General features: G+C 38.0%; 1 protein-coding gene across 1 annotated transcript; it reads left to right on the top strand.

Moving 5' to 3' along the window:
• The first annotated feature begins 11,904 nt into the window (after positions 1-11,904).
• On the top strand, positions 11,905-25,089 carry LOC311079096 (natural killer cell receptor 2B4). The gene is made up of 8 exons (XM_084108289.1): positions 11,905-12,321; positions 13,306-13,620; positions 14,379-14,654; positions 15,478-15,579; positions 21,962-22,026; positions 22,187-22,261; positions 23,033-23,115; positions 23,672-25,089. Exons 1-8 carry the CDS (start codon positions 12,258-12,260, stop codon positions 23,688-23,690), a joined length of 999 nt encoding a protein of 332 aa, XP_083964415.1. The 5' UTR covers positions 11,905-12,257; the 3' UTR covers positions 23,691-25,089.
• Positions 25,090-26,320: the final 1,231 nt, after the last annotated feature.

The raw sequence follows: 26,320 nt of genomic DNA, 5'->3' as shown, positions 1-26,320 counted from the left end.
CGTCACATTGTAATTTTGTATGTAATTTTTGGACATTCAATTTCGGTCCACTCAAGGGGTTGTTTTGTAACGCCAGGCAACGTCTTTTTTCGACGTCTACCGCAAGTCTAATGTTGACGTCCGTGGGACCTCCGTGTAAGGGCTATTTATAGTCCAAATGTGGTCGGTTGTGGACGTCTTTTCAACATCAAATTTAGACTAATTTTAGACGTCGTTTTATACAACTTCTATAACTGTAGTCCCATGTTTCAAAAGGGTGGAGGATGTTTTCTGTACCATGTATTTACATTTATGCATTTGGCAGACGCTTTTATCCAAAGTGACTTACATTGCATTACACATTTACATTCCTATCAGTTCTTCTTTTCCCTGGGAATCGAACCCATGATCTTGGCGTTGCAAGCGCCAACGCTCCACTGTTTGAGCTACACAGGAAATCTGTATTACGCTGTATTAATTTTCCTCAGCTGCAAGATTCAACAGGAAATGCATTACACCTGCGTATGTGTCTCCAGTTATCACCTGCTCCTGATACAATCAAATGGAGTTTTTGGAAAATGATCTTAAATAATTATAAATAATCTGTATTCATATGTATTAATCATGTTGATAATCACAATGTTGAAATTTGTAAATAAAAAACAAATTACATATTAATCATTTAAATTTCCTGCACCTGTCATAGACGTCCAAAAAAATTACCCAGTTCAAAAGTCAAATGTTGAACGTCCAAGTTGGGTCATGGTTGGACTACCAAATAGTGGACCTAGTTTGGACGTCGAATAGATGTCCAGAATTGGTCATGGACGTACCCAATATAGACAGGATCTTTCTGGGCTTTCTTCAGGGCGGGGAGGGACACACCGCTCCTCTCTTTAGATGCGGACACAGCCTTGACGATCAGATCGCGGACACCTGGTCCTGTTCTCTTGTGTTTGGCTGCTGGTTTCTTCTCGGTCACGGATGCTGGAGCGGTTTCTGCCATGATCTCTGAGTGAATCTGGACTCACACAATCCGACTGTGATCAACAATGAGCCGCTGCGCATTTAACCGCAGCACGAGAACCGTGTAGACTCATCTCTCTCTCTCTCTCTCTCTGCTCATGTTTGGAGCAAAACTGAAGTGGTAAAATAGTTTTGGGGAGTAAAAACAACATACACATCGAGTAGAGACATTGAACTTTATTTGCTGCCCAAACATCTGGAACGTGTGGATTCACGTGTAACAGATGTGGGCCGAATCTGGGCCGATCTATGTTGCTGTCTGGGTTGGCATGTTGATATTTGTTGTTTAAAAGACACTTTACATGCTTGTGATTTTGATTGTGTCCGTATATTTACATGTGATTGCTGATTATTGTTCATGGAAGTGTTCATGCTATTTTCACGTATTAATTTCCTTTATAAAGAATCAAAGAACTTTCAAGCTGCTTCTCTATGTCTGTTATCAGATATTTGTGCTGAACTAGTTCACAACTGGCATCCCCAAATTGGTTGGTTCTTTATTAAGAGTGTGTATTTTGCTAGGAGTTTGACTGATGCTGTGTAATGACTGAACCAAATAATCATATAAAAGGATGGTTCAAAAATGACAATATTCAGAATAAATTGCTTTTGTTTGACATTAAACCTTTCTTTCTCTGAATATAACTTTGCACTTGTGAAAAGTGCACTAGTGAAACTAACTACCTACCATGTGTGTGTGTGTGTGTGTGTGTGTGTGTGTGTGTGTGTGTGTGTGATGGGGAAGGTGCATTGTTGGAGAGGCTTTTGGACTGTTAGGTTCTGATTAGGGAATGGATGAGTAAACCCTGGGTGCCGGTCAGAGCACATAATGAGGAGACAGGTGATGATTAGATTCACTCTGTGTATTGGAGGTAGATGGATGATGGACCACAGAGGTATATTCAATTATGTACATAGTCTGGAAAATAAGTACAATAAAGATAATGATAAACATACAATAAACATAATGTAAAATAATCATTCTTAATTCACATCAGTGACATTTCGCTACTCAGCATCCAGTTAATAGACAGAAACGAGGTATTCCACAGGAAAAGAGGCTGTAAGCGACCATTTGTCATCAATAACATGCAGTGTCCATATAATCTCGTGGCTCATATGAAGAGCATTCAAACAAACATGACGCTAATCACTCGTCTGGTATTATAACATCTTAACAGACCAACAACACATCATTAATAACCCATAACACTGTTCTGCAGCTTAAAGGGACACCAGGCAAGCCTGAGTGTTTTTTCTCTACGAAGCTCCCCCTAGTGTCTGGTAGTAAATGCTTTCAAACACTCTGTTGTAAAAACGAACTGTTGTCCCTCCCCCCCCCTCGCCACGAGCAACCCAGCTGATCAGCTGTCAACCCAGCTGAGCAGAGGAACAGGCTATTTCAAAACCAGTTATGTCCACCGAGGCAAGTAAAGCAATATTTTCTTTCCAACTGATGGCGATTTTTTTTTATTGTGTTGTCATGCATACTAGTATTTTTACCGGGAACGAAAGATATGAACGAGGCGAACTACTGCTTTCGTGTTTGTTTTTGGGAGAATGGGCATGAGCATAAAAAAATATATATATCGGAGGGTAATATTTGTCTAAAGTTATATTAGGAAGGTCTATAAGTTCATCTGGTAGAATGACGGTTTACCTTTGCTTGTCTAAGAAAACATCAGAACGTTTTTTCTAGCTCGATCATGATATGTGCAACATGTTTATTGCCTATTATCAGACGCGTTGACTTAGTGACATAAAATAAAAGTGTAAGTTATACAAATAAAACCGACAGAGGAACGGCCAAACAACTACAGAAATCAAACATGTTTGCTAATGACAATGCTAACATCAAAGTTATAGTATCTAGCGTACTAGTAAGCCCGTAACAGACAGCGATCATAATAAAAACCTTTACAGACAATAGCAAACATCATGAGGTCACAATTACTTGAAATTTAAATATTAAACACAGTTTATTCCAAAGATACTTACAAGTGCAACAGCAGGATCAGCATCCGTTTTGCAGGCTTCTGTTTCTCTCAGTTCTCCCCATTCTGAAAAAGCCGGTCCGATATTTACTCGAGTCTGACTTGCTCGGTCAGTATCCTGTTTCCTCTTTCGTTGGTCCTCCGACAAAGATTTCCTAGCTTTCTGCATCTTTTTTACAGGCTCAGCCATAACTCAATCTTCTTCTTCTTCTTCTTGTGTTTAATGGCGGTTGGCAAACCATTTAACGGTGCATTACCGCCACCAACTGGACTGGAGTGTGGAACGAGAGATTAAGCAGGAAAAATAAATAAATAAATAAATAAATAAAATAAATAATAATAATAATAATAATAATAATAAAAATAAAATAAAAAAAATAATAATACTTAGACTCAGATTCTTTTAATTAATTCAGTTTCTTTAAGAAACCTAATTATATAACAGTATATCTGACCTGCTGTTTTCCCCAAGAGACCTGACAATGAGACGTCATGATGTGTTGCCTTCCGTAGTGACTGAAAGAGGTGCTCCCTATTAATATTGTCATAACTCAATCTATCGTTGCCCTTTGCTTATAGCTAGCCGGTGCTTGAATGGGGGCGTGTACGTGTGCAGTGCCGTCAAGCAATTCGTTACATCGCGAGACCTGATATCACGCGATACTTCCTGACGCCGACCCGCCGGCCCAAAGTTGCCAGGCGGGAAGGAAGTCGACCGGAAGTTGAAGCCGGCCGTGTGCCACCATCTTGTAGCAGAACTTCACCTGCAGTTAGCATCCCATTGACTCCCATTCATTTTGGCGTCACTTTGACAGCGAATAACTTTACATCTGAGGCTTTTGAAGACTCCATTTGTCCATTATTTATTTCTAAAGAAACACGACAATGTATAAAATGCTCCATTACCTTGTAGCTTATGTTATGGCCCCGTAGAAGCAGTTTTTGTAAAAGTAGGCTAACGATTGCGTCATAACCACGCGACTCTCTGTCGCACAGTAGAGAGATTACCGTATGGACGGAAGGAAAAGCTTGCGGGAAATCGGGGGAACGTGGAGGCAAAATGACAATATAATTAATCAGAATACCAAGCAAAAGTTGCTCCTGCTCCTAGCTCATGGACAGCTCCTACTCACGCTCTCCGTCTCTGCAAGATTCGGAAGGGAATGATTCAGATTTCTCTTGGCACAGCTACTAGAAGACAGACGGGTTGGTTACTTTGAGGTCAGTGACTAACATCGTGATATTACATCTGCAGAAATCACCACGAACAAACAGAAATCAACGACTTTACAGCTGACAGCTCGCACAGACACAGCAGAGCACTGCTCACTGACGGCATGTTACCATGACTACGGTTTCATAATAAAAGTCCCTACTGAATGAGCCTTTAATACATGCATCGTTCCGGAGCATCGCTTGAAATGAGGCTATCACGTGACTTTGGTGGAGCTTTGTTGCCTCACTGAAACGTCACGCTGGGCTCAAATACAAAGCGCGTCGATTGCGCTGTCCCATACCCGCTATCCATTTAGTGCAATATTATAATTATATCGGTCATGTCTTTATGTATGTAGCTTCTTTTTTTTTAACGTGGTGTATTGTTGTTATTCTTGAATTAAATATGTAATTGCTTTTGTATTTGTGCATTTGTGTTTCTCAACAATGTGCATGTTTGTGTTGTTTTGTAAGGAACACACAAAAAATGGTGCAATGAAAAATCACATAGGACTAATTTATTGGCGAAGAGGGTAAAAAGACACAAGTTTGATGCGAGTAAAAATGAAGAACAGAAAGTTTATTGTCATTGTATTGTGCAAAATACAATGAAATTAGAAAAACTACACACACACACACACACACACACACCGACATTTTGCTAATGACATATATGCTTATTAAATATACAAATAAACGTTACAATGACATCCCAATGGACAAAGCATTGAATGACACAGTTGGTGTAGGAATTTTTACTGACCACCAGATGGCGAAGTAGAAAAAACACAGTTTGTTGTAAAAGCCTCACTGCTTCAGAAGCCTCGTCTGGCACACCCCTACTTTCAGTCCAAGCTCAACCCTGCTTAGCTTCAGTGTGTGTGTGTGTGTGTGTGTGTGTGTGTGTGTGTGTGTGTGTGTGTGTGTGTGTGTGTGTGTGTGTGTGAAAAAGCTTCAGGTCGATCGCTGCTGGCTTGGCCTGTGGGTCTCCTCAAGCATCCCGTATACGTCTGGCTTTCCAGGTATAGATCAGCATGGGTGTCTTTTATGTGTTGTTCATTGGCATTTTGATCACCATTCAGTGTTTGTGTTCACACTACAGAGTTAAAATAACACTGAAGCACTGCTGGAGTTAATTAAAGTATTCAGTGATGATTGAAAAAAATCTGCATGCAACTTGTAAAAGGAAAAATTAAAGTTTACTTTTTTTTTTTTTTCAGTGTGTGATATTATAGTGACATCCAGCACTGTTGTGACAATCAGATATTCTGAAGAATGATGAAAACATTGTGAGCGTAATATATTAACCACAGTGTTATTCAGACTCTCACACATTTACAATCAGCTTATGAAACAATGGTGACATGCGTCATACTGCAGTGCATGATGGGTACTAGACACCAAAGATGAAACACACAGATGTTTTTTAAAAGTAAATTTAGTCATGTTGAAAATAAAGGTTCTTTTTTGGTATCTATCGTTCCACGAAGAATCTTTCCCTTGTTTATTTATTTTTTTATAGTGGAAAATAGTTCTGGAAGATTCTTCTCTGACATCACTGCGAAAATTCCCTCTTTGAATCATTAATTTTAGTTTCCTTCACAAATGAACTATTTAACTTCATCTAAATGACTATAGACTTATTTAACTCCAGTTCTTGAATGTTTATGTGTGTTTACATCCTAACAGCATTGACATATTGAATATCCAATTAAACTCATCATGAACATGCAGCACAATGTGTTTTTTTGGAAGTGAAACTTATTTATTTTCTGCAACAATAGAGAAGCTTCCAGAATCCTGGAGTTTCAGGTCTTCTATTGTTATACTAATATTGTCGTTATTCATCTTTAACAGTTTGAGAAATAATTGAGATTTTTTCCAGCTAATTCAATTCCATTATATTTCCACTTTACTTCAATAACTTATTTTGTATAATCAGCAATTAAATCCAGCGAGTCTCCGACAGCTTTGTGCACCTGAACATCTGGATCAGCTCGTGACACTACAACACACAACAAACATTTTCCATATTTTTCACATTCAACATAAGATAATTAGTTTGACGACAACATCATCAGAACCAATGAGAAAAAGGGAACAGAGATGGCAAATGTTAAATAAACCATCAAAAGAAGCTCACGGCATTTGAGGTGAGGGTTTATCATCACAGACCATCTCACACTTCTCACTCACTCTTATCTTCTTAAGAACAGAATAAGAAAACAGAAAAATAATCACTTTATTCCCTCCAGATTTCTGAATGTCAGACTCTAGCTCATGGCCTGTAATGGTTTGTACTGTATATTTGCACAGAGACTCGTGATCTCTGGCTGTATTTTCGGCTCTTCGCCCCTGTGTCCATCCGCGCTTTACAAAGTGTTTCACATCCCCTCCTCCACTGCACTCTTGCTCTCTTTATTTTAATTTGATTTATTTACTCTCCACCATCACCTCAACAGCTGCCTATTTTCATAAATGTTGCACATGTGAAAATATATATTCTTCCATTGCACTGAATGACAAGTGAACTTAAAACCCTGAAATAATATATCATTTTGTAACATGCAATGCTGGTTGCAACAGAATAACGGTCGATTATATTTGGCCACATTCTATAAAGATAAGGCTTGAGGTTTCCTGAGCTGAACTTTTCTCGTCTCACAGATGAAACACGGATAAAACTTTAAACACAGCATGCATGATCATTTGCCTCTAAATAAAGTTTAGGGGTAAAAGCAAAAAGCATTGCGTTTAACATATTTAGTTACATAGGCATATTTAATAAACACTTGATCCATTAATACTAACACTTTATCTTTATCTTCTATTCTATATTTATTTTTAAAAAGTGCATTTACTGCATTAGATTAAACGGGGAAGGGTCACAGCACTTACATATTGTTGTCCTTTTGTTAGTTTCACTGCTTCTATTGTTCTCATTTGTAAGTCGCTTTGGATAAAAGCATCTGCTAAATGAAGAAATATAAATGTAAACAAACATTTACACATTTCATTTATTTTATGTTGCTATGTGTGCTTTAAGTCTATGACCAAAATGCATAGAGGTGGGAATTGTTCTACTAAATTTATCACTGTAAATCTTGAAGTTAATCAACATTTAACATTGTTGCCAGTATATTATATACAAATTGCAAATGACAAAGATGCATATTAGTCAGTGGGTTCTTGATTTACATTAGAGGGAAACTGTGGAAATCGTTCCAGATGTTAGCTGCGCCTCCCATCACTCATGACAACCTATTGGGTTTTTCTCCTCATCCTCTGTTAATGCAGATGAGCACATTAATGCACAGGCTTCCATGGGCTGAAAAATAATATATATATTTAAAGAATTCCTCACTAAATTTTATTATTGGAGGTGTTTTAAGTCTTGTAAATGTAAAGATGCAAGTGCTAGAAGACACACAAGATAATTCAATTGGGGATTTGCACTCACAGAAGAAAGCTGCGTCTCAAAACTAAATTGAGTTCTCTTTCTTTCGTTAACCGAACCACAAAAGACAAACATAAATCATTCACAGCTCTTGACTGAATACGTTTTGTAACTTTAATAAGGATTAATTTATAGTCGATTTATGCAGTGAAGATTATACAGTGTTATTTTACATTTGATGGTTCAAATGAATACTGTATACCTGAACATCGAAGCACTGTTTATATAATTTGTTTCATTTTGTATTTATTTATTTTATTTTTTATTACTGACTGAACTTTATAGGCAAGGAGTTTGGCTGTGGTATCGAAACTGGAATCGACAATGTTGAAATGGCACTGGAAGGCCTATCTAAAATTTTGGTAGCTCATTAAAAATGGGCAATTTATTAAAAATACATTCATTTTTTAACGGTACAACACTGATCTTGCACACCCCTCAGCAAATGTGCAGTTGCGTCCCTGGTTGTAGGTATCATTTTGAAAGGTATACCATAAAAAAAGGAAACACAACTTAAAGGAACACTCCACCATTTTTTGAAATAGGGCTTATTCAACGTCTTTCCTACATTTAGGTGGGCAAATGCATTTTTGTCTCAGTGCATGCATTGTTTTAGTTTGGAAGCGACACCGTTAGCTTAGCTTAGCATAATGAATGGAATCCTTCGTTGCCAGCTAGCATGTCCTGAGTAAAAGTGATAAAAAAAATGAATTACTTCTTGTGGCCTGCGTATTCACAACGAGTACAAATAGCAATGCAGATTAAGACTAGGCGATTTCCTAGGCAGATATTGACTTGGGACTATATATGGGGGAAGCACAGGCGAAGCACTGCTACTTGGGCACAGAGATATCACACTTACCACCAGTTTGTGTTGAGTCTCATCCTCACGTCCTCAGGCTGTTGAGCGATCGCAACCTCCTCCTCCTGTCGTTCTGTTTTCAAAGCACGCAGCTCGTCTTCTGAAAACTCTGGTTCATAGAGGTATGGTTCTGGCTCTTGACTGTCTGAGAAGTCACCCTCCTCGTCTCTCACAAAATCCACCATGTTCATCGCCATTCACTATGTCTACTGTAGGAAAAATAGCCGGCTACTATGTTGACGGAAGTTGTGGGATTTCATGTGTTGCGTGATATCTCTGCGCCCAAGTAGCAGTGCTTCGCCTGTGCTTCCCCCTAATATAGTCCGAAGTCAATATCTGCCTAGGAAATCACCGTGTTAATCTGCATCGCTATTTGTACTCATTGTTCAGTTCAGTTCAAGTTTATTGTCATATGCATATTAGTACATAGTACCACAGCAATGAAATACAATGTGCCTTAGCACTCTCTCAGCACCAGTCGATAAATAAGTTAAAAATAAAATTAAAACATCCACTCAAACCTCAACCCTCCTTCCTCTTGTACTCTCGTTCAGTAGCCTTACAACCTGTGGGTAAAAACTGTCCCTAAAACGTGATGTGCGCGTTGGGATGCTCTGCAAACGTCTCCCTGATGGAAGTTGGGAGAAGAGATTATGTGCCGGATGACTAACATCCTGTATAATACCTAGTGCCTTCTTAGTGCTGCGTTTCCAATAAATGTTTTGGAGCGATTCTAGTGCAACCCCAATAATTTTAGATGCAGTTTTAACCATCTTTGTCAGAAGATTCAATTCACGTGAAGTAGCCCTGCCAAACCACACTGTAATATTACCTGTCAATATACTCTCAATTGTACAGCGGTAAAAATTTTGTAAAATGTTAAGTGACATACCATATTTCTTGAGACACGTCAAGAAATAAAGCCTCTGATGTGCCTTCTTAATGGCACAGGTGATATGGCAAGATCATGAAAGGGAGTCTGAAATATGGATGCCTAAAAACTTAAAGGTATTAACAGTTTCAACTGCAGAGTTGTTAATGTAGACGGGTGTATGTGTGGGTTTATTTCTTCTAAAATCTATGATGACCTCCTTAGTTTTCCCCACATTAAGGGACAGATTATTTCTTCGGCACCACATGATCAAATTACTCACCTCATCCCTATAGGCAGTTTCATTATTGCTGTCAATGAGTCCTACCACAGTAGTATCGTCTGCACATTTCACAATACTATTTGTGGGATGTTTTGCAATGCAGTCATACAGACTATATAATAGAGGACTAAGACAGCAACCTTGAGGTGCTCCGGTATTTAACACTACTGTCGGGGGACGGCCTGTTAGAAAGTCCTGTATCCACCTGCAGATGGAAGTACAGAGGTCTGATGGTATTGAAGGCTCTGCTATAATCAACAATCAGCATCCTGACATACGTATCCCTACCCTCTAGATGTTGAAGTGCAGTATGTAAAACCAAAGATACAGCATTGTCCACAGCTCTATTTGATCTGTATGCAAATTGTAGTGGATCAGTGAAGACAGGAATGCAGTTGTTAATATATGATTTCACGAGCAGTTCAAAGCACTTCATAATCACAGAAGTCAAGGCTATAGGTCTAAAATTGTGAATACGCAGGCCACAAGAAGTAATTCGTTTTTTTAAACTTTTTATCACTTTTACTCATGACATGCTAGCTGGCAACAAATGATTCCATTCATTATGCTAAGCTAAGCTATCAGTGGCGCTGCCAAACTAAAACAATGCATGCACTGAGACAAAAATGCGTTTGCCCACCTATCTAAATGTAGGAAAGATGGTGAATAAGCCCTATTTCAAAAAACGGTGGAGTGTTCCTTTAATGGGAAAAAAATAGCTGTGCATGCTTATAAACAATTACTTTATTGTATGTTGGTGTGTGTGTGTGTTTTTTCACCAGTAAGTTCTTCTTCTAGGGTTTATTGGTGGTTGGTAAACACTGTATTGGTGTATTACCGCCACCAACTGGCATGGAGTGTGGACCATAATGTCTATTCATTGTTCAAAAAAAAAAAAGAATCTTTATCCTTTTAATTGAGTTTCTCTAAGATATTGAAACAATAAATTATAGCACATATATCTTTTAACAGAAGATCTATTAAATCAAAGTGTATCTTCCTATGTCCAATTTTTGGATCAATGTCTTCTGTCTCTTTCATATTTCTGACAATCATCATGTTCTACTTACTCTTCCTGCCCACAGAAATCACATTTCCCTGTGTAATGTTTACCTAAGCCTAGGAATTATTATCTCGTCCCTCCTACTCCTTCCTAGTTATACCTCATTTCTCCCACTTCCCTTTATTTATTTATTTTATTTATTTATTTATTTATTTAACAGGGACCATATAGTCAAACATAGTTACAATACAAAGCCTGTAACTGATGCACAGCATCAGTTTGAATCCTGCGAAACCATTGCCCTTTTCTTGTTTCTTCCCATCACCTTTGCCATCTTTTCTTCAATCTCTTTTTAATAATGATCTTGATTTCTGATGTTTCTGATGTTAACTGTCAAATCAATGTGATTACTTTTAGTACTGATATTTTGCTATTTTGTCTGACATTTAATTTGCTTTAACCACATTGTGTGCTGGTGTCCACAAAAGTCCCACCCACCAGTAAGTTGTTAAATCTTGCACATTGTCACATCACAAGATGGCGCATTGGCCACATCAGGTGCACGCTCTTGACTTCTCCTCCTCCTCCTCCTCCTCTTTTTCCTAAGAAAAACATGGATGCACAGTTATAGAGTGAGATGCAATGGCGTTGCATGTTTTTGTGCTGAAACCTGTTTCCAGTAAATGAGTTTTCCTGACTCTTCTGCTGACCATCTGAGTAATACTTTCCATTAGAACTAAAACCTCTGTCGATGTGAGTTTCACTTCCTCAGTTCAGCTGCTCTGTAATGTCCCGCACAGCCTAAAATATGGCAGTGTAAACAACAAAGGATGTGTCTTTGACAGTATGCATTTAACTCTGTACTCTTTGTAAATTCTCTGTAGGCTACAATCACTCGAAGAATGTACATTTTGCATGCATTTTCTTTTGGAAAAGACGAGTAAGACGCTGGGTAAATGGCACAAGTCGCTTGTCTATGGCATTGGTGTGGTTGAGGTTAGTTTGTGGTTCACCAGCTTGATGTGGACCCATCGCAAATGCAAAGTGCAAACTCATATTATTCTTTCACAGACGCAAATTAAGCTCTTTTACACAAACAGATACAGCTACGAAAAGCACCTTTGACAAAGTGAGTCTTTTTTTCTTTTTTAAATAACTTCCTTATTCCGAGTGGAATTTCACTTCACTTTCCCTGTTGAGGTGCCAGCACTTTTGCACATTACAGTAACGCATGTTACGCATCAGGTCACCTCCATATACAGCAGTGCTGCTGGGCGAAACTGTTGTTCATGCACTAAACTCTGGTGAGCGAGTAGGAGGTGCAAACAGATATAGAGACCGCAAAGCCCCTGAAGCTCAAGCGCATCTTTCAGGAGGCGTCTCTCAGAGGTCTTTTTGTGTGTTGGCATTTGTGTTTGACACTTTTTTTGTGTCAGAAGGACAGCGAGTAAATGTAGGCTACACAAACTGAGACACTCGAAGCGGTCGGTGTGAGGAAGTCGTTTTCTCTCTTCATTTCTCTTCGCTGTTTCTCTGATGCCTCAGTCTGTCGTCTAAACGTCCGGACATGAACATCTTTCAAGAGTCCCGCTGCTCCATTTTAGCAGTTCTCCTGCTTTTCCTTCTCCAGGGTGAGTATCTTCAGAAACATCTCAGTTAATGTCTCAACCGGCTGTAAGACACTTCCTTATTTGTGTTTGGTGTGTACAGGGAGTTAATATGCATCTGAAAAACTGCTCTTGGTTACATTTACAGACATATGTGTAGCCTACATCTTGGTCGCATACATGTTTATGTTTGTATATGTGTGTAAATCTGTTTGACATAGTGATTAACGGTGTATTTATTATGTTACTGAATGTTTAACGCAATGCATTTTTAAAAGGATTTTATTTAAGTTGAAATGTATTTTACCGTTATTTAGGCACAAATGGTCATGCATGTTGTGTTTAAGTCTTATCTGTGTTTCATCGGTGAGAAAAAAGAAACGTGCAACTCAGGAAACCTCAATCTTATCTTTACAGAAAGTGTCCGAATGTTACCGACCGTTATTATGTTGCAACCAGCATTAATGAAAAATATTTGTTATTGCTGGGTTTTAAGTTCACTTGTCATTGGAAGATTTTTTTTTTCCTTCAAATGTGCTACGTTTATAAAACCCTTGGCACTGTTGAGGTGATGGTGGAGGAGGAGGGGGTGTGAAACACTTCCTTTATTGAGCGAGAATGGACACTCGAAACGATGAGCTGAAAATGCAGATCATGATTCATTGTGCAAATATACATTACAAACCATTACAGGCCATGCGCTAGAGTCTGAAATTCAGATATCCGGTGGGAATAAAGTTATTCTTCAGCCTGACTTTGCTGTGCTGAAGTTCTTAAGAAGATAAGAGTGAATTCGTGAGAAGTGTGAGATGGTCTGTGATGATAAACCCTCACCTCAAATGACGTGAGCTTCTTTTGATGGTTTATTTAATATTTGTCATCTCTGTTCCCTTTTTCTCATTGGTTCTGATGATGTTGTTGCCAAACTAATTATCTTATGTTGAATGTGCAAAATATGGCATGATTTTGTGATGATTTGCAACCAGAGTTGTTTGTTGTGTGTTGTAGTGTCACGAGCTGATCCAGATGTTCAGGTGCACAAAGCTGTCGGAGACTCACTGGATTTAACTGCTAATTATACAAAAGAAGGTCTTTCAGTGCTGTGGAAATATAATGGAGCTGAATTCGCTGAGTATGACAAAGATCAGATCAAACGGGTGAATCCTCCATTATTTCATGAAAGGTTAAAAATGTATAAGGACAATATTAGTATAACAATAGAAGACCTGAAACTCCAGGATTCTGGAAGCTTCTCCATTGTTGCAGAAAAAAAAGGAAAAACTGATCAACTTCCAACAAAAGTCATTGTGCTGCATGTTCATGGTGAGTTTAACTTTATATTCATCCTGTCAATGCTGTTAATGTAAACACACATAAACATTCAAGAACTGGAGTTAAATAAGTCTATAGTCATTTAGATGAAGTTAAATAGTTCCTTTATGAAGGAAACTGAACACCTTTAATATTAAAGTCCGCGTGAACCGGAAGTTGCAAATGACTTTTCTCCAGTTGTGACGTATTTCCCAGTGAAAAGGAATATTGAACAGAGGGCAGGGTTTTACTCTAGCGCTCCTCCTCTGCATCTCTCGCTCATAACAGACTAACGGTTTGAGGGGAGTGGTTAAGCGTTTCCCAACCCAAGTCCTCAAACTTACGTCATCAGGGAAGGTCCTCCAACGCAGAGGGGAGGGGCATTTTCAGATTTTGATTAAAGATTACGAAGCCAAAAAATTTTTTTGTGTGGATTGACTTGCATGGATGAATTGTACACCACAAAAGATCAATTTAGGCAAACAAAGTAAATATGGTCAATTTTGATTTCATGTGGACTTTAATGATTCAAAGAGGGAATTTTCATAATGATGTCAGAGAAGAATCTTCCAGTGAACAGTTCTAGTGTAAAGAACTATTTTCCACTATATATATATATATATATATATATATATATATATATATATATATATATATATATATATAAAACTTGTACAATTGGCATTCTCCATGAAACCATAGATACCAAAAAATAACATTTATTTTCCAAATGTAAATATAATTGACTTTTGCATATTATTCTCCTCCAGATCTCATCAGAGATGTACAGATTGAGCTCAATAATTCCTGGCTGGAGTCAAAAAACATGTGCGAGTTTCATCTTCGGTGTCTGGCGTCCGGTGATCCGAATCCCTCCTACAGCTGGAGTGGAGATCCGGTCAAGACTGGACAGAACCAGAACATCAACCTCCGTCTAGCAGAGAGCGCTACACTCACCTGCACCGCCAACAACACCTTCAGCATCAAGCACACTAACCAGACTGTAGTGTGCACAGGGAAATCTGAAGATTCAGTTGTGTCATCAGGTACAGTTTTGCATTAAAATACTGAATTGCTTAACTTCTATATGGATTAAATGATTAAACATGCTATACTGCTCTGAAGAAACATAATTTTTGGAAACCAAAAGGAACTATAGAAGTGATTAAATCAAACCCAGCTAACAACAAATAGGCCTATTTTCTAATGTTCCCACTAAGTTAGCAAAAAAAAAAAAAAAAGTAATGTTCTAAAATCTTTTTTCTTGGCTATACGAATGTTGGAACGAAGGACACATTCCTTTTTATTATTCTGCAAACATTTTGGGAATGTTATTTTTAAATGTATGAACATTCTGAAACGAGTTGCATTAATGTTAGCATTTAAAAAATGTTCGATGAACGTCCAACTAAAACATAAAAAAAGTATACATTTTTGTGCTAATGTTTTGAAAACATTATTTAAAAACCAGATAACTTTGAACAAACATTTTATTAACGTTACTGGAAGGAAGAACGTTTGTTCATAAATTTGAGAGAATCTTGACAGAATGTTAGTTAGTTCAGGGTAAATACTGTCACAGTATTTGAAGCTTTTGTTTACAGGTTTATTTACAATTGTAACAAAGTTACAGTTCAGGAAAGGAAGAGGCAGGAACAAATACAAATGTGTAACATAAAGTTAAATGACAAAACAAAACCTAACAGCATTCTATAAATGTAACAAAAACACAACATAAAATTTCCCAGGCCTGATCTTCTCTCACCTTCAAATAATGAGCTCAGTTTTTATCGTACGTGTTTTGTAATAACTGTCATGTTTTAATATCGGTGGTATTGATTTAACAGTCATTTGTTTCTTGTGATGCAGAGTTTCTGAAGTATTTGCTGATCGCAGGAGGCGTCAGTCTCGTCGCTCTTGTCATATTCGGTGCAAGCCTCGCCGTGTTCTGCACATGGAGGAATCGTACAGGTGTGTTGAACGTGTGAGCATGAACACACACAGCAGAAGTTATTAAAGCAATAAGCCCAAATAAACTGTGGTTTGCTAGGCTAAATGGGTTTTACCCCATACGGAAAGAAAATATATTTCCATATATTTATGATCAGTTTATTGAATGGTTTAAATATATTGAAAAATATGTGACGATACATTGTTACACTAATATCTTTTCACATAATTGAGTTATGTTTCTGCTACACAAGGTATTTGAGCTGCGTTTACGAGGAAATTTGTGTTGGTATTACATAAAGTCATAGTTCAACCAAAAATGAAAATCGCCCCATGATTTACTCACCCTGAAGCCATCCTAGGCGTATATGACTTTCTTCCTTCAGACGAACACAATTGGAGTTTGAAAAAATGTCTTGGCTAATCCAACCTTGATAATGGCAGTGAATGCCGGTTTCTGTTTTGAAGTCCATCAAAGTGCATCAATCAATGATTAAAGGGGGGGTGAAATGCTCATTTTCACTCAATCTCCTGTTAATCTTGAGTACCTATAGAGTAGTATTGCATCCTTCATATCTCCAAAAAGTCTTTAGTTTTATTATATTTATAAAAGAAAGATAGGCTGTACCCAGGGCCGGCGCGTCCATATAGGCGAACTAGGCAATTGCCTAGAGCGGCACTTTTGTAAGGGCGGCAAAATGTGAGCCAACCGGGGGCTATAACAAAATAGGCTATATGATTTGCTGAGCTGCCGCCCCCGCCCCGCCCCGCCCCCTGCTCTCACGAGTCATGACTGAGTGATGGGAAGTTCGGATCATTTCACTGACTCTCTTGTTCGATCTCGTAAAAACTCAAATCTCGAAAATGAACGAATCTTTATTTGATTAATTTCGTTAAGTTAAGTGGCTTTAAATGTTATACTTTTAACAGCCAAATTCCCCGATCACATCCACCTACGCAATGTTGATCATATTCTGAATTAAGAAATCATTATAATGCAGAACATAATAATTACATTACCTTCCGAGTCTTTCGTTCATTTGTCACCTGACAATGAACGGATCGTTCATGAATCGAGACTTTTGAAGGAGAAAGCACACCAACAACAGAGGGGTTTGTTGTTAAAATATATTGATCCAGGGAGTATTTGCAAGGATGACACGCCGTCAAGTCCACCACAGAACCAAGAGACCGCTAGCACAGCTTACCGGAATTTCTATTAAAAAAAAATGTTGCACACCTGGCATCCCTCTCGAAAGGGTTCTCATTCACGCTTGAATATGTTTAACATTATAAAATCTGGTGAAATACAATAGGCCTACTCTTTTTTTTTATTATTATTATTTTTTTAACCTATAGCCATTTTAGTAGAATGGACAGTTGAAGGAACCCAAACTAATATATTTGCTTCCTCTTGGCCTACTAAAGTGTTCATACAACGGGAGTATTCTCTGGCTAGAGCAGGACAGCGGAGTGTGTGTGGACAGCCTGAGCTTGTGTTTTGGGTTAAGCTGCGTTGCTTTGACATTGTGGAAAATAGAATAACAGAAACAAAATGTATTAGCCTTTTTACCCGTTATTATCAATCTAAATTAATCTCGTTTTTAATTTAACTTAATTTAGTTTTTCTTTATTTAAATTTCGTTTTTTCTTTATTTAAATTTCGTTTTTCAAATTTCGTTTTTTCTTTATTTAAAGTTCGCTTTTTCTTTATTTAAATTTCGTTTTTTCTTTATTTAAATTTTGTTTTTCTTTATTTAAATTTCGTTTTTCTTTATTTAAATCTACCCTTTACTGTGTCAGTAATTTTTTAGTCAGAAAAATATTAGACTACCTTAAAAGTAGCCTTGCTTAAGTTAACAGACCTGTGTGTGTGCGTTTAATAAATAAGCAAATAAGCCCTGCCCGCGTGAGGCGCGCCGCTTCCCGCACGCGCTGTTCTATAGGCTAGGCTACTAAAAGTTTATAAATTCTGAACTTGTCGCGTCTCGCGTGTCCATCTATAATGCACCAAATGCGACACTGCACTCCCTTGTGAAGTCGATTGGATGAACGGTTCTCGAAATAATCAAAATGCAAACAGACAGACAGACAGACATATAGAGATTCCTGCCTTCATTAGAGAGAAGAATATGTTCAGCCCCCTCTCCCTGAAGCTTCATATATTCGATGTTCATTACTACCGAAGCTTCGAAGCTCAAAAAATGGTATTCGGACCAGCCCAAGGGGCGGCACAATTGTTTTTCGCCTAGAGCGGCAGAAGTGCACACGCCGGCCCTGGCTGTACCGAGTCTTTCCGGAAAAAAACGAGCGGCTGGAGGCGTGCCGTGTGGGCGAAGCTAAAGCTGTGCTTACGCGCCGAGCTAACAACACACAGAGACATTTGAAGCAGTTTTACTCACCGCCTGCGGTTCCAACGCACGACCGCGAACCTTTATCATTGTGACTGCTCGATCCTTAAGCATTAGACGATCTGCAAATCCGTCAATCTGGGCTTTGTTTATAAAACAATCATCGTCGAAATGCAGGGAACAAACAGTCTTGCACAACTCCATTGATGCTCTGAAAAAACAAACTCCATCCACTGGTCCCTTAACGCTGGGTTCTTTGGGAATCTGTGTAGGGTTGTCTTGCCCTGGCAACCAAAAACCCACTTCTTTGGTGACATTGACTTCCCAAAAGCCGAGCAGAGCGCTTTGATGAGGTACTGCTTTCGCTCTCTTGTCTCTCTGGTCTACGGATGCGCGCGTGCGCGCGCCCGCGCTCTTCCGGGAGAAGTGCCCTTAGGACCCATATAAGGAAATTACGCCCCAGCTGGCGTCACACAGACCCATACTCGAAAAAAACTTTCCGAAACTTGTGACAAACCGGAAGGACAATTTTTGGCACAGAAATACTCCTTCAAACGTACAATTTAATTTTTGAAACTTTGTCCATGTTTAGCATGGGAATCCAACTCTTTAACAGTGTAAAAAACTCAGTATGCATGAAATAGCATTTCACCCCCCCCTTTAAAGTGCTCCACACTGCTCTGGGGGCTTAATAAAGGCCTTCTGAAGTGAAGCGATGCGTTAGTGTAAGATAAATATCCATATTTATAACTTTATCGACTAACTAGCTTCCGGCAGACGGCCTAGGCAAGTCGACTTGCGCCAAAAGAGTAACACTTGAACTTGACGCATGAAGTAATGATGAACACTGTTGCCCAGCCCTGTTTGTTTGAACCGCAAGAGACTCAAAGTTTACGCTACTTCTACATCTACGTCATACATCGTCAAGTGTGACTCTTGTGGTGTGAGTCGACTTGCGTACGGCCGTCTGCTGGAAACTAGTTATTTTAGTCGATAAAGTTTTAAATATGGATATTTTTCTTACACAAACGCATCGCTTCACTTCAAAAGGCCTTTATTAACCCGTCAGAGTCTGTGGAGCACTTTAATCACGGATGGATGCGATTTGATGGACTTGATAATGTATGACGTAGATGTCAAACTTAAGCAAAATTTCTCTTAAACAATTGTTGTCTAAGACTTCTAATTCATGACTGGTGTTTTGTTTTGCTCTATCCTCTGCACTTCCGCGTTCGTCAATATGTCATGCGTCGCTTCAAGGGTGACTCTTGCCGTAATCGATGCATACGGCCGTCTGCCGGAAGCTAGTTATTTTACTTTATGAAGTTATAAATATGGATATTTTTCTTACACAAACACATCACTTCACTTCAGAAGGCCTTTATAAAAACCCAGAAGCCGTGTAGAGCACTTTTATCATGGATGGATGTACTTTACAGAAATAAATATACAGCCGATCACTGCCATTATAAAGCTTGGAAGAGCCAGGACTTTTTTTATTATAACTCTTGATTGTGTTTGTCTGAAAGAAGAGAGTCATATACACCTAGGATGGCTTCAGTTCAGGATGAGTAAATCTTGGGGTGATTTTCATTTCTGGGTGAGCTATATCTTTGAGGATCCTTTTTGAAAATGTGTAAAGTCTAATTGGTCAAACAAATTAGTTGAATTCAAAATGGAGGTCTGCATGGGACTGTTTTTTCCCCGTCCCGCTCTATTCTAAATGGACTGCATTTATATAGCGCTTTCACAGACCTATGGCCACCAAAGCGCTTTACATAGCCTCACATTCACCCACCGACGGCGGTGTCAGCCATGCAAGGCGCCATCCAGCTCGTCAGGAGCAGCTGGGCTTAGGTGTCTTGGATACCTCGACACTTGGCCAGGTGGAACCGGGGATTGAACCACCAACCTTTCGGTTTGTAGACAACCTACATGAACCACTGAGCCACTGCCGCCCGGGCGGAGCGGAGTTCTAGTTCTAATAGGGCGGAGTTCTAGTTAGGTTCTGTTCCGCACCCGCCCACTGCCGCTTAAACCAAAAAATGCCTTGGTTTATCTAAAAAATAACTGAGGCAACTATTTGCATCAGAATATTGAGTATTTTAAACTCCACTAATTTGTGTCTGAGCAATTAGACTTTACAGGTTTTCAACATACACCCTTAAATGGGACCTAGTATGCCCCTTTTTATAAGTCTTATGTGTCCCCATAATGTGTTTGTGAAGATTCACCTCAAAATAACACACAGATCATGTATTTTACCATGACTGGAAGGAAAAACATGCTGTTTTCCTGCATGTCTCTTTAAATGCAAATGAGCTGCTGCTCCGCCCCCATTTCCAGAAGAGGGAGGAGCCTTTACAGCTCATGCCTTGGATACTCTGCCAAAAATTAAAAACATCTGTTTGATTATCATCTAAATCGCGGTCATGCTCACATGAGATTGCAGTTCTTCATGAAAGTTTATTATGTGCATTAGTTTGTTAAAGCCATATCAGTCCTAAACCTCTGATGTATGGTTTTCTGAGCGCACATACCCGAAGTTCTCTTTTCATGTCTTATTAATTTTCTTTTTGTATTTGTCTGTTTTATTGTTTGTGTTTTTGGACCGTGTGTGTCCTTAATAAAGCTTTAATTGATTGATTGAAATACACGCAAAATCACATAAACAGACGGTTATGTCTGAATGTAAACAGCAAGTAAAGAAATAATTTGTATATTAGATCTAAGTATTAATGTGAACGCAGTGTAATTTAAAGTACCTACTGCTGGATATGCTGTTAATATGAATCAAACAACAAAAGAAAAACAGAAAATCACTCACTCTGTTGACTAAAATAACTTTAGCAGTTTTAATAAGAATACATTTCTTACTTGAATGCTGCTGTTAAATGCTTTGTCGAGGAGATAAACATGGCGGGCTGTGTTCAGCTCACCGAGGGCGGGGCTTACGCTAATAGGGCGGAGTCCATCAACAGTTGTAGGCGGGGCCTACGCTAATTTCAGTCCATCAGCAGTTGTGGGCGGGGCCTACACTAATAGGGCGGAGTCCATCAGCAGTTGTAGGCGGGGCCTACGCTAATAGGTCAGGGTCCATCAGCAGTTGTGGGCGGGGCCTACGTTAATAGGGCGGAGTCCATCAGCAGTTGTAGGCGGGGCCTACGCTAATAGGTCGGGGTCCATCAGCAGTTGTAGGCGGGGCCTATGCTAATAGGTCGGAGTCCATCGGCAGTTGTGGACGGGGCCTATGCTAATAGGGCGGGGTCCATCAGCAGTTGTAAGCGGGGCCTATGCTAATAGGTCGGAGTCCATCGGCAGTTGTGGGCGGGGCCTACACTAATAGGGTGGAGTCCATCAGCAGTTGTGGGCAGTGCCTTACGTAATGTGACATCACAAATGCTACAATCTGCAAACGGCTTGTTCTGAGACGCTGCTTATGATTTATGTAGATTAAAAAAAAGGAGGGGGTGGATTTTTACCTTTAAGGGTGGTTGTGTTCACCCGACACACAATTATGTTCAAACAAACACCATGTAAAAGTGAATTTTGCATAAGAAGTAATACCAACACAACTTTCCTCGTAAACGCCGCTCAAGTACTTGGTGTTGCAGAAACATAACTCAATTGAGTGCAAGTAACACGTGAATACACACTATTGTAACATAATTTAAAAATATTGTCACATATTTTTCAATATATGAAAAGCGGTAATTTCTTTTGTATTATTCACTATATTTTAATATACTGTATTAACAGAAATATTATTGCATGTATTTTTCAATATATTTAAACTATTTAATATATTTATCATAAATATATGAAACGAGTATTTTCTTTCTGAAAGGGTTTCTATAACATCTCTTAGCTTCACAGGGCTTATTGCTCTTACAAAACGGTTACTCCATAAAAACATTTATTTTGTATGTTTGTAAGAGTAATTTACAGTGACTTTGAATGCGGCTCAACCAATCAGAATCAAGGAGCGAAAATATCTGTTTTATGAAAAGTGTTTTATTCATGATCTCACTGCTGATTTCACACACTTTTAGGACAAAGTGAAAGTGAAGCTGGTATTACAGTCTATGAAGACGTGAACACCGAAGGCATTGCGAAGGTGAGCGGCTCATTTCAGGCCTTTTCAGGTTCCTGTGGATGTGCAAGATGCATTTAAATCACTACATGTCATTTCTATTTTATATGCATACAAACCTACTTTGTGGCATATAAACGGGGATGTACTTTTAGCAGCTAACCAGATTGAATCTATATTACAGAAACGGACTGAAAGTGTTACAAAAGGGATGTCCATTTATGAAACAGTGGACGACCTGAAAGTCACAAAAAACATGGTGAGTACTTGCATGCATCTAATATTACGGTCATCCTTTTTGCTTATCAAATGGGTTTAACAATATATCGTGTCACAATATATCGCAATACAAAAATGCAACAATATGTATCGTGAATAGTTCACCCAAAATAAAAATGACTGTGAGAAAAGTTTTTACGTTTTCAGAGTTTTAGTGTCAGTACTACATTAAAATATTATATATAATGTTGAATATAAATGTATAATAATGCAATAGTGGAGTATCTGTGTAAAAAAGTACATTATTTTAAATGTATCTTGTCAGTGACAGAGAAACATATTCGTCTTAAATAACTCTGTTTTCAGCTTCAGAATCATGAATATTTTTATTCTGGTGTCACTATTGTCCTGTGCTTTGGGTTTCCAGCACCAAGTCCAAGAATATTCATTTATACACACAATGTAATATCAAATTTATCAGATTAATAAACAGTAAATTTTTTGTTAATGTTTTATCATATGTCTTGGAGTATCGCAATAATCTCGTATATTGTGAGTTCAGTATTGTGATATATATCGAATCGTGACATGAGGGTATCGTTACACCCCTAGTTTATAATATGCTTTTACTTGTGTTGCTTTACAACACAATAGTTCATGTTGTTCTTTGAAGTAGCATAGAGTGGGCAAAACGAATATAATAATAATCATGAACATCTTAGCTGCATGTTTAGAGACGTTGGTTGACCGCACCGTTGCAGAGCATTTCTGTGTAATGTGTTGTAACGTCGTCCTCGTACTCCCTCTGCAGCCTCAAACCCTGTATGACAAAATCAACTTCCAGCGTCACCCTGCGGTCGGACCCAGCGCTTCCTCGCCTTACCAGGAAGTCCTGTGAGTGACTGACGGTTCATGTGTTGTTTTCCAGCTCTGCACCAGTCGACCTTGAGCGGCTCGCATTAAATGTACGGTGTTAAATATTTCATGTTGAAACACTTTTTGTATGAAAGAGAATTGTCTTTGTAAAAAAGCATGATTCACAATGCACCACAATATTACATTATGCACACTGTCATTCAAAAGTTTGGGCTCAGTATGATTATTATTATTATTATTATTATTTTTTATGTTTTTGAAAGAAGGCTGGATTTATTTGATGCATTTATTTTGACAAAAATACCGTAAAAACTGTTATATTGTGAAATATTACAATTTAACTCTTTCCCCGCCAGAGTTTTTGAAAAAAGTTGCCAGTCACCACCAGCATTTTCTGATCATTTTCACAAAAAAACCTTAACATGCAATATATCAAAAGAAAGAACAAAAGCCTCTGCTTTAAAAAAATAAAAATGTTTTATTCTTGCTTTACACATTCTTTTTTTTTTATCAACACATGAATGTATGTTTCATAAAAAAAGCAACATTTTGAAAATCATGTTTTTACGTCCAGATCAGATTCAGGACGATGATGATCAAAACACAGATGAAGTAGATGGAGTCCATCAACAACCCCTCATGCTTCACAGTCCTAAAGCTCGTCCTGGGTCCACATTTCATTCAATAACATTTGCCAGTTTTGATACATATATGCTGTTTAATGTTGATGATTGCGTTATTTTACATATGCATATGATTACATATGATATCACTTGTTTCTGCTGCTTTTTCGCATGTGTTTTGATCAGGAGATTCAGTCTCTCAGAAGATGTGTAATAGCGCCCCCTTACCGTATAACAGTGAAAACACGGAAAGTCCGTCAGTGGCGAGGAAAGAGTTAAAATAACTGTTTTCTATTGTAAACTATTTTTAGTAATTTATTCCTCCAGTCTTCAGTAGATGTTTCCATCCACCTTTTTCATGCACTACGATGGAAACACGATGCGAACACTCATGTGACTTTGCCTCAACAGTGGATGTGATTGGTCCGCTGGTTAGTCCAGTTATCCAATCGCATCGCAGCATTTCAAATGTTGGTTTAGTCAAAGTCTGTCGTCAGAATGATTTGGTTTAATTCCCTCCAAAAGCATCAAACACCAGCATCCGAACTTAAAAGAACATGATGGAGGGAAAAAAGAGCCCGATTGCAGGAAATTACATTTTTAATTACTGATATTTTGCGCCGGTTTCCCAGGAAGTGACGATTTTGTTCTCTTGAACAGATGGGAGGAAAACGCTGCTTTATCCGCAGATGTTTTACGCTATATTCCTATTTTGCGCATAAGTTAAATTTGCAACTTTGAATGTAAACATACAGCTAGTGTCACATGATCCTTCAGAAATCATTCTAGTTTGCTGATTTGATGCTCAAGAAACATTTCTGATAATTATCAATGTTAAAAACAGTTGCGCTCCTTCCTATTTTTGTGTAAAAACCGTGATGCTTTTTATTTTTCAGGATTCTTTGATGAGCAGTAAGTTTAAAAGAACAGCATTTGTTTGAAATAGAACGCTTTTGCAAAAATGTTAATGTATTTTTTATCCGTTTACTGAAAAATACAATTTCTTTAAAAAAATATTGTTGATCCCAAACTTTTGAATGGTAATGTATATTTTTCATACACTCATCTTTTATATAATAAACAGTTGCGAAACCACCATAACAAAAGACTTTCTGCCTTTTCTGAATATGATAAATACTCCAAATTGGTTAGTTTCATATTGACATGCATTAAATCAATAATATTGAGATTTACAAACACCAAGAACAGTTCGAGATAGATGTGTGAATGACGTTTCCACTTGACTCACTAGTGCTTTAGACTATAAATTGTTGTTTTCTTAAAAATAACAGCGTCACACTTGACAGTTGTCATTTCTACAATTGTAGTGAATCAGCACTTTTTCAAGAATAAATGTGTCTTTATGGTATTTGAACACGGGTGAATTATTGTATTGATCCAGTTTGCTGCTCAGATGGATCATGTGTGTGTCCTCGGTTTGGGGGGAAGATTCATGTCAGCATGTTATTCTAGTTCAAGTGTCTATGTATGAGTATGGATCAGCTGCTCTCAGACACTACATATCGGTCACTTAATTGCTTAAAATACACTCTTAAAATAAATAAAAGGAAGAAGGCGTTTTGGTTCCTCAAATACTTTTCCAGTGAAAACTTCATACGTAACCTTTTATTTTTTTGAACATTAAAAAAGACAGCCCTACTGTGAGCTATGAGGTTGTCATTCGATAGCGATTCTGTCGAAGCGTCAGCCCACATTATTTCCGCTTATTTTTTAAATAAACATGTTTAAGGCGAGACACCCCTGGTGAACATGGTAAACAAGATAACTTATAAATATCACCATACTTCACCAGTTGATTGAGTACATTAACAATAGCAAACATTTTCTCTATTACAGGTTTTCAGAAATGTTATGTTTAAATATGAAAATGAGGCATTGTCTTATTAAATATGCACTAATTTGCATACATTTCTAGAACAAAAATCTGAACATTGGATGAAGTGAACAAATTAAATTGTTTCATTTATTTGATATATTAGAGCCAAAGGTTTTTTACTGAGAGGATTTTTTATATCTCTATTTATCACTCCACAAACAAACAAATAAATAATAAATAAATAAAAACTGTCAACAGCCAAAAATATTAAAAATTAGGAATAAAATGTTGTATAAAATCAGGAAAACTATAAATGAACAAATTCCTTTGTAAAACCCTTCATAATATAGATAAGAATAAAACTGTAAAGTTTGGTGTATGTAAGTGTTGCTGAAGTGGAGATTTCTGGCTCAATGTAGGAGAAACTCATTTTGAGAAAACGGCCTTTAAAGATGTACACTGTAATTAAAATATACAGATGCAAATAGATAGTGTTCTAAAAGATACAGTTAAAAGTGTACTTTGGATGTTTTCTACTAGTCTGAAAAAAACATGATCCCAAAAATCTAAAAATTTGACACATGCATAAAAAACAGTTTTTGCCAGTAGTGTCTCGCCTTGTTAACAGTGGAATTTGTGGTAAAAAAATAAAATAAAATAAAAAACTCTACATTACTTATGATGCTGTGAAGCAAATTACACCATCAGACTCATACCACGTAAAATACACCAAAATACATCTTTAGCTCCTCCCACTCCTGTG

The sequence above is a fragment of the Abramis brama genome, assembly GCF_963993115.1.
Source record: "Abramis brama genome assembly, chromosome: 3".
In the NCBI taxonomy this organism is placed as follows: domain Eukaryota; kingdom Metazoa; phylum Chordata; class Actinopteri; order Cypriniformes; family Leuciscidae; genus Abramis; species Abramis brama.
This window is presented reverse-complemented; position numbering and strand designations above follow the sequence as displayed.

Bases quoted from the DNA above. Each gene is read 5' to 3' on its own strand.
- LOC311079096 (XM_084108289.1), top strand. From the start codon at position 12,258: ATGAACATCTTTCAAGAGTCCCGCTGCTCCATTTTAGCAGTTCTCCTG. The intron at 14,655-15,477 runs GTACAGTTTTGC...CTTGTGATGCAG, and splicing joins AGATTCAGTTGTGTCATCAG to AGTTTCTGAAGTATTTGCTG. The intron at 22,027-22,186 runs GTGAGCGGCTCA...TCTATATTACAG, and splicing joins ACACCGAAGGCATTGCGAAG to AAACGGACTGAAAGTGTTAC.